The sequence below is a fragment of the Choloepus didactylus genome, chromosome 13, assembly GCF_015220235.1.
Source record: "Choloepus didactylus isolate mChoDid1 chromosome 13, mChoDid1.pri, whole genome shotgun sequence".
Lineage (NCBI taxonomy): Eukaryota > Metazoa > Chordata > Mammalia > Pilosa > Megalonychidae > Choloepus > Choloepus didactylus.
The window spans coordinates 75,711,320-75,727,652 of record NC_051319.1 but is presented as its reverse complement, the minus strand read 5'-3'; the positions used below and the strand labels follow the sequence as shown (position 1 = coordinate 75,727,652).

The following is a 16,333-nucleotide window of genomic DNA, read 5'->3' as shown; positions in this document are numbered from 1 at the left end:
TATAATGTCTTTGTGAGTATTAAATGAGTAACAGCCATGTAAAGCACTTAGCACAGTGTTTGACCCATTAAAAGTACACAGTAAATGTTAGCTGCTCTCATTATGATTAACGCCCCCCTCCCACTCCCATAGTAGCATTTTACCATGTGCCTTGTATTTGATTACAGGGTGATTTCTGTAACTATTCACAGGTGTCATCATCCTAACCGTAAGCTCCTTGAAGTCAGGGGAGTGTATAGTATTTATCTTTCTATTACCCCATAGTACCTTGCACATAATTGTGCTTAATTAATATTTATTGATTAAATATGTTATTATTTTGGAGGAGCAATCATGAAACCAGCATTTATAAATACAGATCTGGTTTTAGTAGCTGTATAATTTTTATCCTTGACCTGGTTGAAAACAAACTGTAATAATTACATTTCAGGAGATGACGCATTCATGGCCTCCCCCTCTAACGGCTATTCATACACCATGCAAAACAGAACCTTCCAAATTTCCTTTTCCAACCAAGGTAAGTAAATAAAATCTGTCTTTGGTACTGTAAGAAAACTCTCTAAATGGCTTGACTAAAATAATATGAATACAAAATTCTGTCTTGCCATTCCCATACTAGTGGGAGACAGAAATAAATAAGTAAATAAAGAGATTATTTCAGATAGTGATAATTGCTATGAAGAAAATAAAACAGGGTAATGGGATTGAGAGTGACTTGGATTGAGAGGAGGCAATATGGGGGAGAGACTTAAAAGGCATTGATGTTTGTTGCAAACCTTTACAGTATTCTAGGCCAAAGGTGGTAAGAGCATCTCAAACCACATTGTCTGAGGAATTTCTTTTCATAGGACTTAACAATCTTGTGTCCTATGGAAAGTTTCCTCAGACAGCAGTTGCAAGATCCTCTAAAATCAGCAGATTCATTTATTTATAATTAATTCATGCTTACACAAATAATATAAGAGTATAGTCTCTCTACACAAGTTTGACCAGGACCCCTAATAGATACATTTCTCCAATTCTGCCCTTTGCATCTCACCAGAGCTACTTACATATGTATCTTTTCAAGTCTTTTTCTCTGTATTTACGTATATATATGTAATTATAACATATAAGAATTTTCTCTTTTTTTTTTTTTTTCTACACAAATACATTGTTGTGTATCTTTAATCAGTCAGCAGTATGTCTTGGAGACCTTTCCATTTTATTACGTATAGAGGTATCTCATTTCTTTTAATTGAGTCCATAACATAAATGTATTCCTCTTTGGCATTTAGGTTGCTACCAGTTTTTCATTTCTATAAACGTTGCTTTAATGAATATCTTTGTTCTCCCTTCTTGTGTGCATATGAGTTCCTTTAGGGTTAAAAGGAAGAAGTAGAATAGCTGAGTATTGAGAGTATATATTTCTCCGTAATGGTTGTGCCAGTTGATACTCTCATTTGCATTACTTATTGTTCCTCACTAGCACCAATACCATTTATATTATTAAGCACCGATGTTTTGAGTGTCAAGCGGCATTCCATTTCTTAGATTACAAGTGAGGTGCATCATTTGTATACATTTGTCATCCATTTGATTTCTATTTGCATGAGTTTGTTTATTCCCTTTCTGTATTCCCATTGCTATTTTTACCTGTTGAGTTTAGGAGGGCTTTTGTTTTCTTTTGTTTTTGTTTTTGTTTTACAAAATTCTAAAAATTTCTGGATTCTAATAATTTCTTACACATGCCACACGTATATCTGGCAGTTAGAGTCTTGTCTTTTAGTTACAGGCTAGATGATTTTAATTTTGGTGAATAAAATATATCCTCCTCTTCCTTTGTAGCTTTTCCTTTTTAATATTTTATTAAGGAAGACTTTCTACTTTCCCAGGATCGTAAACATACCTATTTATTTTTCTTTCAGTGTTTTGGTTTTTTGTTTATTTTTAGCCCAGTTTATTTTTGTGAATGATATGAGGGTAGAGATACAACTTTTTGTCTGTAAATGTGCCAGATTCACTCTTTTAAAATCAACTTTATTTACTTACAAAAATGCACCTGTATTAAATGTAAAATTGAATTTTGACAGATATATACCTGTGTAACCACCACCCTGTTCAAGAATGAGAACATTGCTGTCACCCCGTAAAAGTTCCTTCATCTTCCCTTGCAGTCAGCCCCATGTCCCACCAGTGGTGGCAGGCAACTACTGATCTGTTTTCTGTCACTAGTTTTTGCCTTTTCTAGAATTTCATATAAATGGAATCCATACAGTATGTACTCTTTTCTATGTGGCTTCTTTTGTTCAGCATATGCTTTTGGGATGCTTCCATGTTCTCGAATGTTTCAGTGATTTTTTCTTTTTTTATTGCTGAGTAGTATTTGTACAAAAGTACCAAAATTTGCTTATTCATTTACCAGTTGATGAACGTTTTGGTGGTGGCAGGGAAGCATCATTTGTAGTTTTCTTTTCTCATAATATCTTTGTTTTGTTTTGGTGTCAGGGTAATGCTAGCTTTGTAAAAGGAGCAGGAATGTTCCCTTCACATCTATTTTCTGAAATAGTTGTGGATCGTTAGTATTAATTCTTCTTGAATGTTTAATAGAGCTTAGAAGTGAAGCAGTTAGGGCCTGCGGTGTTCATTGTTAGGTTTTCAATTACAAATTCACTTTCTTTATAGAGATAGAGCCATTTAGATTCTCTTTTTCTTCTTGTGTCACTGTTGGTAGTTTGTTGATTTTATCGAAGTAGTCAATTTTTTTGGCATAGTTATTTATGATATATACTTACTATTTTAATATTTATAGGATATTAGATGTAGTGATGACTCTTTCTTTCCTGATGTTGGTGATTTGTGTTTTCTCTTTTTCCCTGGATCATCCTAGCTAGAAGTTTATCAGTTTTATTGATATTTCTAAGAACCATCCTTTGGATTCATTTTTTTCTGTTTTCTAGTTCTTTGATTTTTTTTTTTTTTTTAATTGAGATTATTTTCTTCCTCCTTACTTCGGGTTTTATTTGCTTTTCTTCTAACTTCTTAAGAGGGCATTTAATATAAACATTTAAAGCTATAAATATTCCTCTTAAGCCCTGCCTTAGTTATACCACAGAAATTTTGATATGCTGTATTTTTATTATCATTCAGTGCAAAATATTTCCTGATTTCTTGTGTGACTTCTTTGTTCTGTGGGTTATTTAGGATGTGGTTTCATTTTCAAATATTTGAGGATTTTCCAGATATCATTTTGTTGTTGATTTTTAATTTTATGTTCTTGTTAGAGAATAGGCACTATATAATTTCAGCTCTCTTAAATTTATTAAAGTTTCTTTAATAAATGAAATGTTCTACTTTAATGACTCTTCCTTTTGCCTAGACACAGTATGTTCTATTCTTATCAATTAGATCAAGTCGGTTGAGAGTGTTTAAGACTTCTGTATCTTTATGATTTTCACTTTATTTGTTACATCAGTTACTGAAAGGGGAGTGTTGATATTTCCATCTGTATGAGTGGATTTGGCTATTTCTCTATTGGTTTCCTAGGACTGCTGTAACAAAGTACTACAAGCTGGTGTCTTAAAATAAAAATGTTTTGTCTTAACAGTTCTAGAGGCTGGAAGTCTGAAACAAGGTGACAGTAGGGTCATGTTCCCTCTGAATTCTGTAGGGAAGAATCCTTTCTTGTCTCTTCTGGCATCTGGTGGTTTGTTGGCAGTCCTTATGTTCTTGGCTTGTGGCAGCCTACCTAGAAATCTTTGCCTCCCTCTTTACAATGGTCGTCTTCCCACTGTGTCTGTGTCTCTTTCTCTTCTCTTCTCATAAGGACATCGGTCATACTGGATTAGAGCCCATCCTAATGCCCTTTATCTTAACTTAATTATATCTGCAAAGACCCTATTTCTAAAGAAGACCACATTTATTGAGACTGGGGTTTTCAACGTATCTTTTTAGAGGACACAATTCAATACATAACATTCGCCTTTCAGTTTTGTTAATTTTTGATTCATCTATTTAAAGTTCTGTCATTAAATGCATACACATTTAGAATAGCTGTGTCTTTCTGATGAATTAATCCTATTTTCATTGTGAGGTGTCCTCCTTATGTCAGGTAATAAATCTTGTTTTGAAGTCTACTTTGATATAAATATAGCTATTCCTGCTTTCTTTTTATGATGTTGATTATCTTTTTTCATTCTTTTACCTCCCCCCCCATTCTTTTAGTATTAATTTGTCTCTGCCTTTATACTTACAGTGAGTTTCATGTAGGCAGCATATAGTTGGGTCCTCCTTTTTTATCTAGTTTGTCAGTCTCTGGCATTTAATCTTGGAATATTCAGGTGATTTCATTTTAATGTAATTTTTAATATTGTTGGGTTTAAATATACCATTTTGGTATTTATTTTCTATTTTCCCATTAGTTGTTTCTTTTTACACCTTTTCAGGATTATTTTGGATTAAATATTTTTTAATATTCCATTTTATCTCATCTATTAATTAGTAGATATGCTAAATTTGTAAAATCAAATCTTGAGTTTATGAAAAGACTTTGAACCTAAGTTCATTTTTTCTGGTTAATACTCATTTTAAAATTTCTTTTTGTTAACAGCTTTATTGGGATATAATTCACATACCATATAATTAACCCGTTTAAAGTACAAAACTCAGTGGTTTTTAATATATCTGCAGAGTTGTGCAGCCATTCACTACAATCAATTTTAAAACATTTTCATTACTGCAAAAAGAAACTCTGTACCATTACCAGTTACACACCACATCTCCCTGCCCTCCATCTTCGTTTTACTCAAACAGCCCCTGGCAACACAAATTTATGTTCTGTTTCTATAGATTTGCCTATTTTGGACATTTCATAAAAATGGAATCTTCTAATATGTGGTCTTTCATGACTGGCTATGTTCACATAGCATAATGTTTTCAAGGTTCATACATGTTGTAGCATGCATCAGTATAAGTAAATTGACAATACTGTATAACTTTGACCGCTATTTTCAAAATATTTTCTTCATCCCCACCAGAAACCCATACCAATTAAGCATCAGCTATCCATTACCCCCCCATCCCTAGTAACCACTGTTCTGCTTTCTGACTCTAAGAATTTAATTATTCTAAATATTTCATATAAGAGAAAATATTCAGTATTGGGCTTCTTAGAGTACTTGTTTTAGAAAAAGGAAAAAGGATTAAAAAAAAAAAAAAAAAAAGAATCTCTGTAGCTTCTACTCTTCGGAAATGAGGCAACCCGGTTCGTGTTAAAAGCCCTTTATTATGGTCACAGAAAATCTGTTCTGACAAGATCCAGCTCGACAAGATTGTGTTCCTGGAGATCCTTCCCTCATTGTATCTGTCATCTCACTTTCTAGGTCACATCATTTTCTAGCATCTAAAGTGTTGTCTGTTTATATATATTTTAAAAAATGGAGGAGTGGGAAAAAAAAAAAAAAGAAAATATTCAATATCTTTCTTTTTGTGTCTGGCTTATTTTATTCAGCATGTCTTCAAGGTTCATCCATGTTCTAGCATGTATTAGAACTTTATCCTTTTTATGGCTGAATAACATTCCATTCTATGGATATATACACCACATTTTGTTTATCTAGTCATTTATTGTTGCACACTTGGGTTCCTTCTACCTTTTGGCTATTGTGAAAAATGCTGCAGTGATCATTGGTGTACAAATTTCTGTTCAAGTTCCTCCTTTCAGTTCTTTGGGGCAGATACCTAAAAGTGGAATTCCTGGGTCATATGGTAATTATATATTTAACTTCCTGGAGAACTGCCAAATTGTTTTCCACAGCAGCTGCCACATTTTACATTGCCACTACCAATGAATGAGTGTTCCTATTTCTTCACATCCACTCTAACACTTGTAATTTTCCATTTTTTTAATACTAGCTATTCTAGTAGGTGTGAAATAGTATCTCAGTCTGGCTTTGCTTTGCATTTCCGTAATAACTAATGATATTGAGCATTTCTTCATGTGCTTTTTGGCCTTTTGAATACCTCCTTGGAGAGATGTCTGTTCAAGTCTTTTGTCCATTTTTAAATTGGGTTACTTGTCTCTTTGTTGTTAAGTTGAAGGATTTCTTTATATGTTCTGGATATAAGTGGTTTCCGAATATTTACCCCATTGTGTAGATTGTCACTTAGCTTTCAAGATAAAACTCTTTGAGGTGCAAAAGTTTTTAATTTTGATGAGGTCTCATGTATCTATTTTATCTTTTGTTGTTTGTGCTTTGAGTTTGAAGTATAAGAAACCATTACCTAACATGAGGTCCTAAAGATGTTTCGCTATATTTTCTTCTAAGTGTTTTATAGTTCTTGTTCTTATATTTAGTGTTTAGTCCATTTTGAGCTGACTTTTGTATATGGTGTGAGGTAGGGGTCTACATTCATCTTTTTGCAAATGGAGATCCAGTTTTCCCAGCATTATTGGTTGAAGAGACTATTCTTTCCCAAGTGAGTGGTCTTTGCCCCCTTGTCAGAAATCAGTTGGCTTTATATAAAATGTGAAGATTGATTTCTGAACTAATTTGATTCCATTGGTCTGTATATCTGTGGTTGTGCCAGTACCATGGTGTTTTGTTTACTGTGGCTTTGTAATAAATTTTAAAATCAGTAACTATGAATCCTACAACTTTGTTCTTTTTGAAGATGGCTTTGGCCATTGAAGGCCCTTCCGTATAAATTTGGTGATTGGCTTTTCCATTTTGAGCAGTGAAGGTTGTTGGAATTTTGATTGGTATTGCATTGAGCTGGTAAATCATACTGAGTAGAATTGAGAGCTTAATAATATATTTTTTCCAATCCATGAACACAGAATGTCCTTCCATTAATTTAGGTCTTTTTTTATTTCTTTCAACATTGTTTTGTAGTCTTCTGTGTACAAGTCCTTTACATCCTTTGTTAGATTTATTCCTAGATATTTGATTCTTTAGTTGCTTTTGTAAAAGGAAATTTTTTCCTGCATTTCCTCTTCAGATTGTTCATTACTAGTGTATAGAAACACTACTGATTTTGTGGATAGGTACTAATTCAATATCAGAATTTGTTTAATTCATGTATTAGCTCTAGGAGCTTTGCTATGGATTTCTCAAGATTTTCATATCATTGGCAAATAGGGAAAGTTTTACTTCTTCCTTTCTAGTTCAGATGCTTTTTTTTTTCTTTTTCTTGCTTATTTGCTCTGGCTAGAACATCCATAACAGTGTTGAATAACAGTGGTGTGCTGGTTTGTATATTTTTGTCCCCCAGAAAAAGCCATATTCTTTAATGCATTCTTGTGAGGGCAGATGTATTAGTGTGGTTTGGGTTGGAACCTATTGGTTCAGTGTCCATGGAGATGTGACCCACCCAACTATAGGTGATAACTCTTATTGGATAATTCCCATGGAGGCATGGCCCTGCCCATTCAGCTTGGGCCTTGTTTAGTTTACTGGAGACAAAAGTTGCTCATAGCTAGCTGGAGCTGAGACAGACATTTTGAAGACAGCTGTTGGAAGCTGATGCAGACATTTTGGAGAACGCCATTTTGAAACGCCACCTGGGAACAAGCAGACGCCAGCCACGTGCCTTCTCAGCTAACAGAGGTTTTCCGGATGCCAGTGGCCTTTCTCCAGTGTGAAGGTACCCTTTGTTGATGGACACTTTATGGCTGTAAGACTGTAACTGTGTAACCAAATAAACCCCCTTTTATAAAAGCCAATCCATTTCTGGTGTTTTGCATTCTGGCAGCATTAGCAAACCAGAACAAGTGGCAATAGTGGGCATGTTTGTCTTGTTCCTGATCTTATAGGGAAAGTTTTCAGTCTTTCATCATTGAGTATGATGTTAGCCCTAGGCTTTTCCCATGTATGCTGTTTATCATGTTGAGCAAGTTTCCTTCTTTTCCTTGTTTTCATGTGTTTTTACCAAGAAGCAGTGCTAGATTTTGTTAAATGCCTTTTCTCTATCAGTTGACGTAATTGTGATTCTTTTCCCCTTCATTCTGTTAATGTGGTAAATTACATTGATTCTCTTATGTTGAAGCACTCTTGCATACCTGGACTAAATCCCACTTGATCATGGTGTATAATTCTGTTGGATTCTGTTTGCAAGTATTTTATTGAGGATTTTTGCATCTGTACTCATTAGAGAAATTGGAGAACTTGGTCTGTAATTTTCTGGTGGTATCTTATCTGGCTTTGATAACAGAGTGATGTTGGTCTCATAGAATGAATTAGGGAGTGTTCCATCCTCTTCAGTTTGTTTGGAAGAGTTTGTGCAGGATAGGTACTAATTCTTCTTCGGATGTTTGGTAAAATACACCAGTATAGCCATGTACCCTGAGCTTTTCTAGTTGGGAGTTTTTTTTTTTTTTTTTTTTTTTTTAATCATCATTTTATTGAGATATATTCACATACCACGCAGTCATACAAAACAAATTGTACTTTCGATTGTTTACAGTACCATTACATAGTTGTACATTCATCACCTAAATCAATCCCTGACACCTTCATTAGCCCACACACAAAAATAACAAGAATAATAATTAGAGTGAAAAAGAGCAATTGAAGTAAAAAAGAACACTGGGTACCTTTCTCTGTTTGTTTCCTTCCCCTACTTTTCTACACATCCATCCATAAACTAGACAAAGTGGAGTTTGGTCCTTATGGCATTCCCAATCCCATTGTCACCCCTCATAAGCTACATTTTTATGCAACTGTCTTCGAGATTCATGGGTTCTGGGTTGTAGTTTAATAGTTTCAGGTATCCACCACCAGCTACCCCAATTCTTTAGAACCTAAAAAGGGTTGTCTAAAGTGTGCGTAAGAGTGCCCACCAGAGTGATCTCTCGGCTCGTTTTGGAATCTCTCTGCCACTGAAGCTTATTTCATTTCCTTTCACATCCCCCTTTTGGTCAAGAAGATGTTCTCCATCCCACGATGCCGGGTCTATATTCCTCCCCGGGAGTCATATTCCACGTTGCCAGGGAGATTCACTCCCCTGGGTGTCTGGTCCCACGTAGGGGGGAGGGCAGTGATTTCACCTTTCAAGTTGGCTTAGCCAGAGAGAGAGGGCCACATCTGAGCAACAAAGAGGCATTCAGGAGGAGACTCTTAGGCACACATATAGGGAGGCCTAGCCTCTCCTTTGCAGCAACCGTCTTCAAGTTGGGAGTTTTTTGATTACTGATTCAGTCTTTTTACTAGTTATTATTTTGTTGGCATCTTCTTCTCCTTTTTTTTTTTTTTAATTTAATAAAGTTTTATTTTTCAAAATGTACAGTTGGTTGGAGCTGTTCATGCATCTTCACCAGCAGCTGGGGCATCTCCACCCTTGGTGATTTTTTGGTGTAAATTACTTGAGCTCTGTGTTTTGAAACCAGATTGGTAAGTCCTTTACTAAGCAGCTCCTAAAGGGCTGCTCTGGCCAGGGAACCTTGAATCTTCAGTCTCAGAGACAGCAGCAGGAGTTATAAGCTTGTAGTTGGGAACTTCCTTACAGAATTTGTCATAAGTGGCTTTGTCAAACAAGACTAGGTTATTGAGCTTGTCCCGAACTTTGCCTTTGGACCACTTCTTCTTTTTGGCTTTGCCCCCAGATTTGTTCACTGGGTCTTTGTCTTTCTTGGCCAACTTTCCGGCATCTATCTTCTTCTTCTTGTCCTTGGGCGGCATGGCGAAGTTCAGAGAGCAGTTGCTGCCACTGCAGCCTTAATGAGATCCATTTTCTTCTTGTATCAGTGTAAATAGTTTGTGTGTTTTTAGGTATTTGTTGATTTCATCTAGGTTATCTAACTTACTGGTGTACAGTTGTTCATAGTATCCTTTTATAGTCCTTTTATTTCAGTGGGGTTGGTAGCAATGCTTCCATTTTCCCTTCTGATTTTAGTTATTTGTGTTCTCTTTTTCCTTCATCAGTCTAGTTAAAGGCTTCTCCATTTTATTGATCTTTTAAAAGAACCTACTTTTGGTTGTGTTGATTCTCTCTATTGGTTTTTACTCTCTATTTCATCCATCGACCCTCAATAGGGGCACAGATTTGGTTTCCACCGTGCTGGGGAGGGGTTTGGGGAAAGTCCAGCAACAACACCACATGCCTCTCCTACTGTTTTAAAGCTTCACTTTCTTCATTTGTCACTTGTTCAGTTACTGCAACCCTTTAACTCTTTTCTGGAGTTTTGAGGAAGGTGGCTCTGCCAGTTTTTGCTAGTTGTTCAGTGATTTTCTGGGGCGATGGCACGCTGGAGCACATTCTGCCACCATCTTGTTCTACTGTAAATCACCACCCTTTTACTTTCAACATCCTTGTTTTTTATCAAAAGTGAATCTTTTGTAGACATCATATAGACGGATCATGTTTTTCCACAAATCTGCCAATCTACCTTTTGATAGAAGAGTTTAAAGTAATAACTGATAAGGAAGTATTTACTACTTCCAACTAGGTATTTTTTGGTCTGTCTTGTATGTTTTTTTTTCCCCTCAATTATTCTATTATTGACTCTTTCTTTATTTTGCTGATTTTTTGTAGCATTTGTTTTTATTCCCTTCTTTCCTTTTCTGTATATTTTAAATGTATTTTCTTAGTGGCTACCTTTGTAATTACATTTAACATCTTAAACAAATAGCAACCTAGTTCAAATAGTATCAGTGTAATTTTAATATATAAATGCTTTATTTCTCAATATCTCTGTCCCATCCCCTTAATATTGCTGACTCAGATTACTTATTTATACATTATATGCCCATTAAAATAGATTTTAATTATTGTCTTACACATTTGCATTTTATGTCATGTTGGGCAAAAGCAATTACAAACCCAAAGTACAATAATACAGGATTTTATATTTACCTGTGTATTTTACCTTTACCAATATTCTTTATTTTTCTTATTTGTTTGAGTTACTGTCTAGTGTCCTTTTATTTTAGCATAAAGAACTCCCTTTAACATATCTTGTGGGGCAGGTGTTCTGGTAATGAATTCCTTCCAGCTTTGTTTATATGTAATGTCTTAATTTCTCTTTCACTTTGGAGGGATGATTTTGCTGGACAGAGAGTTCTTATTTCACAATTTAAATATGTCTTCAGGCCTCCACAGTTTTTGATAAGAAATCTGCTTTTTTTTTTTTTTCACTATTTTTTTATCTTCATTTTATTGAGGTATATTCACATACCACGCAGTCATACAAAACAAATCGTACATTCGATTGTTCACAGTACCATCACACAGTTATACATTCATCACCTAAATCAATCCCTGACACCTTCATTAGCACACACACAAAAATAACAAGAATAATAATTAAAGTGAAAACGAGCAATTAAAGTAAAAAAGAACACTGGATACCTTTGTCTGTTTGTTTGTTTCCTTCCCCTATTTTTCTACTCATCCATCCATAAACTAGACAAAGTGGAGTGTGGTCCTTATGGCTTTCCCAATCCCATTGTCACCCCTCATAAGCCACACCTTCATACAATTGTATTCGAGATTCATGGGTTCTGGGTTGTAGTTTGATAGCTCCAGGCATCCACCACCAGCTACCCCAATTCTTTAGAACCTAAAAGGGGTTGTCTAAATTGTGCGTAAGAGTGCCCACCAGAGTGACCTCTCGGCTCCTTTTGGAATCTCTCTGCCACTGAAGCTTATTTCATTTCCTTTCACATCCCCCTTTTGGTCAGGAAGATGTTCTCCGTCCCACGATGCCAGGTGTACATTCCTCCCCGGGAGTCATATTCCACGTTGCCAGGGAGATTCACTCCCCTGGGTGTCTGATCCCACGTAGAGGGGAGGGCAGTGATTTCACCTTTCAAGTTGGCTTAGCTAGAGAGAGAGGGCCACATCTGAGCAACAAAGAGGCATTCGGGAGGAGGCTCTTAAGCACAAATATAGGGAGGCCTAGCCTCTCTTTTAGAGCAACTGTCTTCCCAAGGGTAAAACCTATGGTAGAGGGCTCAACCCATCAAACCATCAGTCCCCTATGTCTGTGGTCATGTTAGCAACCATCGAGGTGGGGTAGGCCAATACCCCTGCATTCTCCACAGGCTCTTCAAGGGGGCACTACATATTTTTTTCCTAGTTTTTTTTTTTTTTTTTTTTTAATTTCTGATGGATATAGTAGGAACAAGTTCACAGAAATGTTGCTATATTAGGTAACTTTCTTAGGGTAAAGTAGGAACAGGTTGGAAGTAAAGCAGTTATCTTAGGTTAGTTGTCTTTTTCTTACTCCCTTGTTATGGTCTCTTTGAAATGTTCTTTTATTGTATATTTTTTGTTTTTTGTTTTTTGTTTTTAAATTTTTTTTCATACAGTTGATTTAAAAAAGAAAAAAAAGTTAAAAAAAGAAATCTGCTTTTAATTTTGTTGTTGCTCCCTTGCTTGTACAAGTCACTTCTCTTGCTGCTTTCAAATTCTCTTTTTCTTTGGATTTTCACTTTTTCTCTCTTATTTGTCTTGGTGCAGATCTCTTCTACTTTATCCTGCTTGGAGTTTCTTGGGCAGTTTGGATGTGTGTATTCATTTCTTTTATCAGTCTTAGGAAGTGTTCGGACATTATTTCTTCAAATACTTCTTTGCCCCTTTCTTCTTTTCTTTGTCCTTCTGGGACACCATTATGCGTATGTTGGTATGCTTGATGGTGTCTCACAAATCTCTTAATCTCTGTTCATTTTTCTTCATTCTTTTTTTCTTTCTGCTCCTCATATGTTCCAGTGTATGAGCTTCTTCCAGGATGGTTTTTGTCAGTTTGTTTTTTTTTTCTGTGAGTGTGCCATATTTTTCTGTTTCTTTGTGTGTTTTGTAATTTTTGTTGAGAACAGAACATTCTGAGTATTATGTTGTAACATTGGAAATCTAATTCTCCCACTTCTTTGGAATTGCTAAATTGTTTGGTTTGTTTCTGTTTTTGTTTTTGTTTTTCGTTTTTCTCATTGAAGGCTGGAGCCATCAATTTGTGTCTTTTCTAAAGTAGTTTTGCTCTAAATGGGGAATGGAAACGGTAAAAAGCCAAAAAAAAAAGTACTACTTCTTTAAGATCCCTCTGCCTTTTTTTCTGGTTGGGGGGGGGGGGGTTGAAACAATGGCTGACCTTGGTGCCGGTCCCCCAGCGATCTATAGTAGATGATCAAAAGCAGATATCAGCATTCAGATCATACACTTGTGAATTTTGGAGGACTTGGTCCTTACAGCCCACCCTGACACCAGCAGCCTACACCAGAAACCCAGGCTGAAGTTTCCATAGCTGTCTGCCTTGAGATTGTGGATTTGTAAATGTTAGCTACTACACAGAAGGTAAAATTCAATATTTTCTGCAAATTACCAGCCTATTCTTCCAACTCATGTTCCACTAGACTCTCGAGTTCCAACATAGTTGATTCAGGCAGTTCATGTAATTCAGCAGTTCTTTTGGTAGAGTTACTGGTTCCTGGAGCTTCCTACTCTGCCATCTGCCCACAAATTTCCAATCTGTTAATGTTTTCATTTATGTTTTTCTTGTGACTAACAATGTTGAACATCTTTTCCTGTATGTATTTGCCGTCTGTACATCTTCTCTGGTGCATTGTCTATTTGAATCCACTGAGCTTTTTTTTTTTTTAATTGAATTGTCTTACTGAATTTTGAGATTTGTTTATATATTCTTGATAGAAGTTCATTATGAGATATGTGATTTTCAAATATTTTTTCCCTGTTGGTTGATTTTCCTTTTCATTCTCCTAACACTGTTTTTTAAAGTGCAGGAGTTGTTAATTTTGATGAAATCCAGTTCATCAGTTTTTTTTTTTCCGGATGATGATTTGATGTCCGGGAAATCTTTGCCTAGCCCAAGATCACAAAGATTTTTCTCTTATGTTTTTTTTTTTTCATGATGTTTTTATAGTTGTAGGCATTGCATTTAGGTGTATGATCTGTTTTAAGTGAATTTTTTTATTTGGTAACAAGATATTGCTCAAAGTTCATGCTTTTGTATATGGATATGCAATTACTCCAGCATCATTTATTGAAAAGACTTTCCTCTCTGCACTGAATTGCCTTTGCAGTTGCAGTTGAGCATATATGTGGATGTATTTTTGACTCTGTTACATTTCACTGATCTGTTTGATCTATTTGTTTATCATGATGCCAGTACCATATTGTCTTGATTATCTGACTTCAAGACTTTTTATAAAGCTACAGTAATTTAAATCCTCTGCTGTATACTTCTTTTTCAAAGTTTTTTTCTTTTTTTTTTTTTTTTATCTTTGTTTTCTATTTCCCTCACATTGTCATATGAATTTTAGCACCAATTTTTCAGTTTCTGTGGAAAAACCTCCTGGGATTTTGATTGAGTTTGCATTGAATCTATGGATCAATTTTGGTAGAATTGACATCTTAACATTATCAAATCTTTGACCTGCATATGTTTATCTCTCTCTGTTAAGGTCTAATTTAATTTCTCTGAGCATTGTTTGTAGTTCTCGGTATGCAGGTCTTAACATATCTTTTATCAGTGTTATCCCAAAGTATTTCATTTTTTTATGCTATTGTAAATGGTATTTGATAAAAAATTCAATGTGATTTTTCCTTGCTAGTTTATAGATCTGCATTTTATTTCTTATCTTTTATATTTTGCAACTTTGCTAAATTTACTTGATTTTAGTGGCATTTTTGTTGATTCCATAGAATTTTCTACAAAGTGATCATGTCATCTGAATAAAAGTGTTTTCCTACTTTCGTTTCAGTCTGGAAGCCTCCTTGCCTCATTTCTTTTTCTTTTTTCTTTTTTTCCTTCTTTATTGCACTGGCTAGAATTTCCACTATGTTGTGAAAAAAATGAAAGTGGTGAGAGTGGACTTTTGTCTTATTTGTGATCATGGTGGGAAATACAGTCAATCTTTCATTATTAAATATGATGTGAGTTGTGGGATTTTTGTAGATATCATTTAATAAATGAAGGAAATACACAAAGTGCTTCTGATATAGCTCAGCTTATGATATTTGTTAGATCCATTTTCAGTCATAAAATACTTGAAGAACTACTTTCTGTGCTCCATTCAAGGACAGATATACTAGAGAGAAGATATAGCCTAAACTGTAATTCATTTTTTTAACTGCAAATTTTTTTGAAATATATTGACATACCATATAATCCAAAGTATACAATCAGTGTCTCACAGTCTCAACACATAGTTGCACAATCATCACATTGAATTTTAAATCATTTTCATTGCTCCAAAAAGAAAAATAACAGATAGACATAAAAAAAGAAAACCCAGAATACCCCATACCACTTCTCCTCCCCTATTATTGACCCTTAGTATTGGTGTGGTACATTTATTACTATTGGTGAAAGGATATTAAGATATTACTATTAACTATAGTCCATAGCTTGCAACAGGTACTTTCCCCCCCGTATACAATCTATGATTAACTCTTTGTACAAATGTTATACATTTGTACTAGTTCATGAAAGAACTTATTTATATTTGTAGTGTTAATCTTAAACAATGTTCACCTCAAGATTCACTGTGTTACACAGTTCCATATTTAAACCTCTAACTTTCCTTCTGGTGACATGCATGACTCTTAACAATCCCTTTCAACCAAATTCACCTACAATTCTGCACTGTTACTTCCAATCCCAATAACAATCTACCCTCATCTCTATTCATTTCCAAACATTTAAGTTCAACCTTGTTAAAAATTCTGTATAAACTGCTCCCCATTCTCTAGCTTTAATCTGTCTCTTGGTGACCTATATTCTACATTTTATGACTGTGAGTTTATATATTCTAGTTAGTTCATATTAGTGAAATCATATAATGTCTTTTTGTGCCTGACGTATTTCACTCAGCATTTTGTCCTCAAGGTTGATGCATGTTATCGTGTGCTTCAGAACTTCATTCTTCCTGCTGAGTAATATTCCATCGTATGTTATATACCACATTTTGTTTATCCATTAATCTATTGATGTACATTTGGTTTGTTTCCATCTTTGGGCAATTGTGAATAATGCTGCTGTGAACATCAGTGTGAAAATGTCTGTACGCGTCCCTTCTTTCAGGTCTTCTGGGTATATACTGAGTAGTGGAATTGTCTGGTTGTAGGGCAATTCAATATTTAGTTTTATGAGGAACCACAAAACTGTCTTCCACAATGGTGTACCATTTTATATTTCCACCAACAGTGAATAATTGTTTCAGTTTCTCCACATCCTCTCCCAACACTTGTAGTTTCCTGTTTGTTTAATAGTGGCCATTCTTATAGGTGTGAGACATCTCATTGTGGTTTTGATTTGCATTTCCCTAATAGCAAGGGAAAATGAGCATCTTTTCTGTACTTTTTAGCCATTTGTATTTCCTGTTTGGAGAAATGTCTATTC

At 35.1% G+C, this 16,333-nt stretch overlaps 1 protein-coding gene and 1 pseudogene across 4 annotated transcripts in view; one reads left to right on the top strand and one right to left on the bottom strand.

Moving 5' to 3' along the window:
* The window catches only part of AFF4 (AF4/FMR2 family member 4), a 141,927-nt gene that overhangs the window by 44,162 nt on the left and 81,432 nt on the right, over window positions 1–16,333 (top strand). For all 4 annotated transcript variants that reach the window (XM_037802198.1, XM_037802202.1, XM_037802199.1 and 1 more), the window contains one exon: window positions 431–517. In XM_037802198.1, coding sequence (XP_037658126.1) covers window positions 431–517 — 87 coding nt within the window. The remainder of the gene's footprint in view (window positions 1–430; window positions 518–16,333) is intronic.
* LOC119508552 lies at window positions 9,279–9,686 on the bottom strand (annotated as a pseudogene).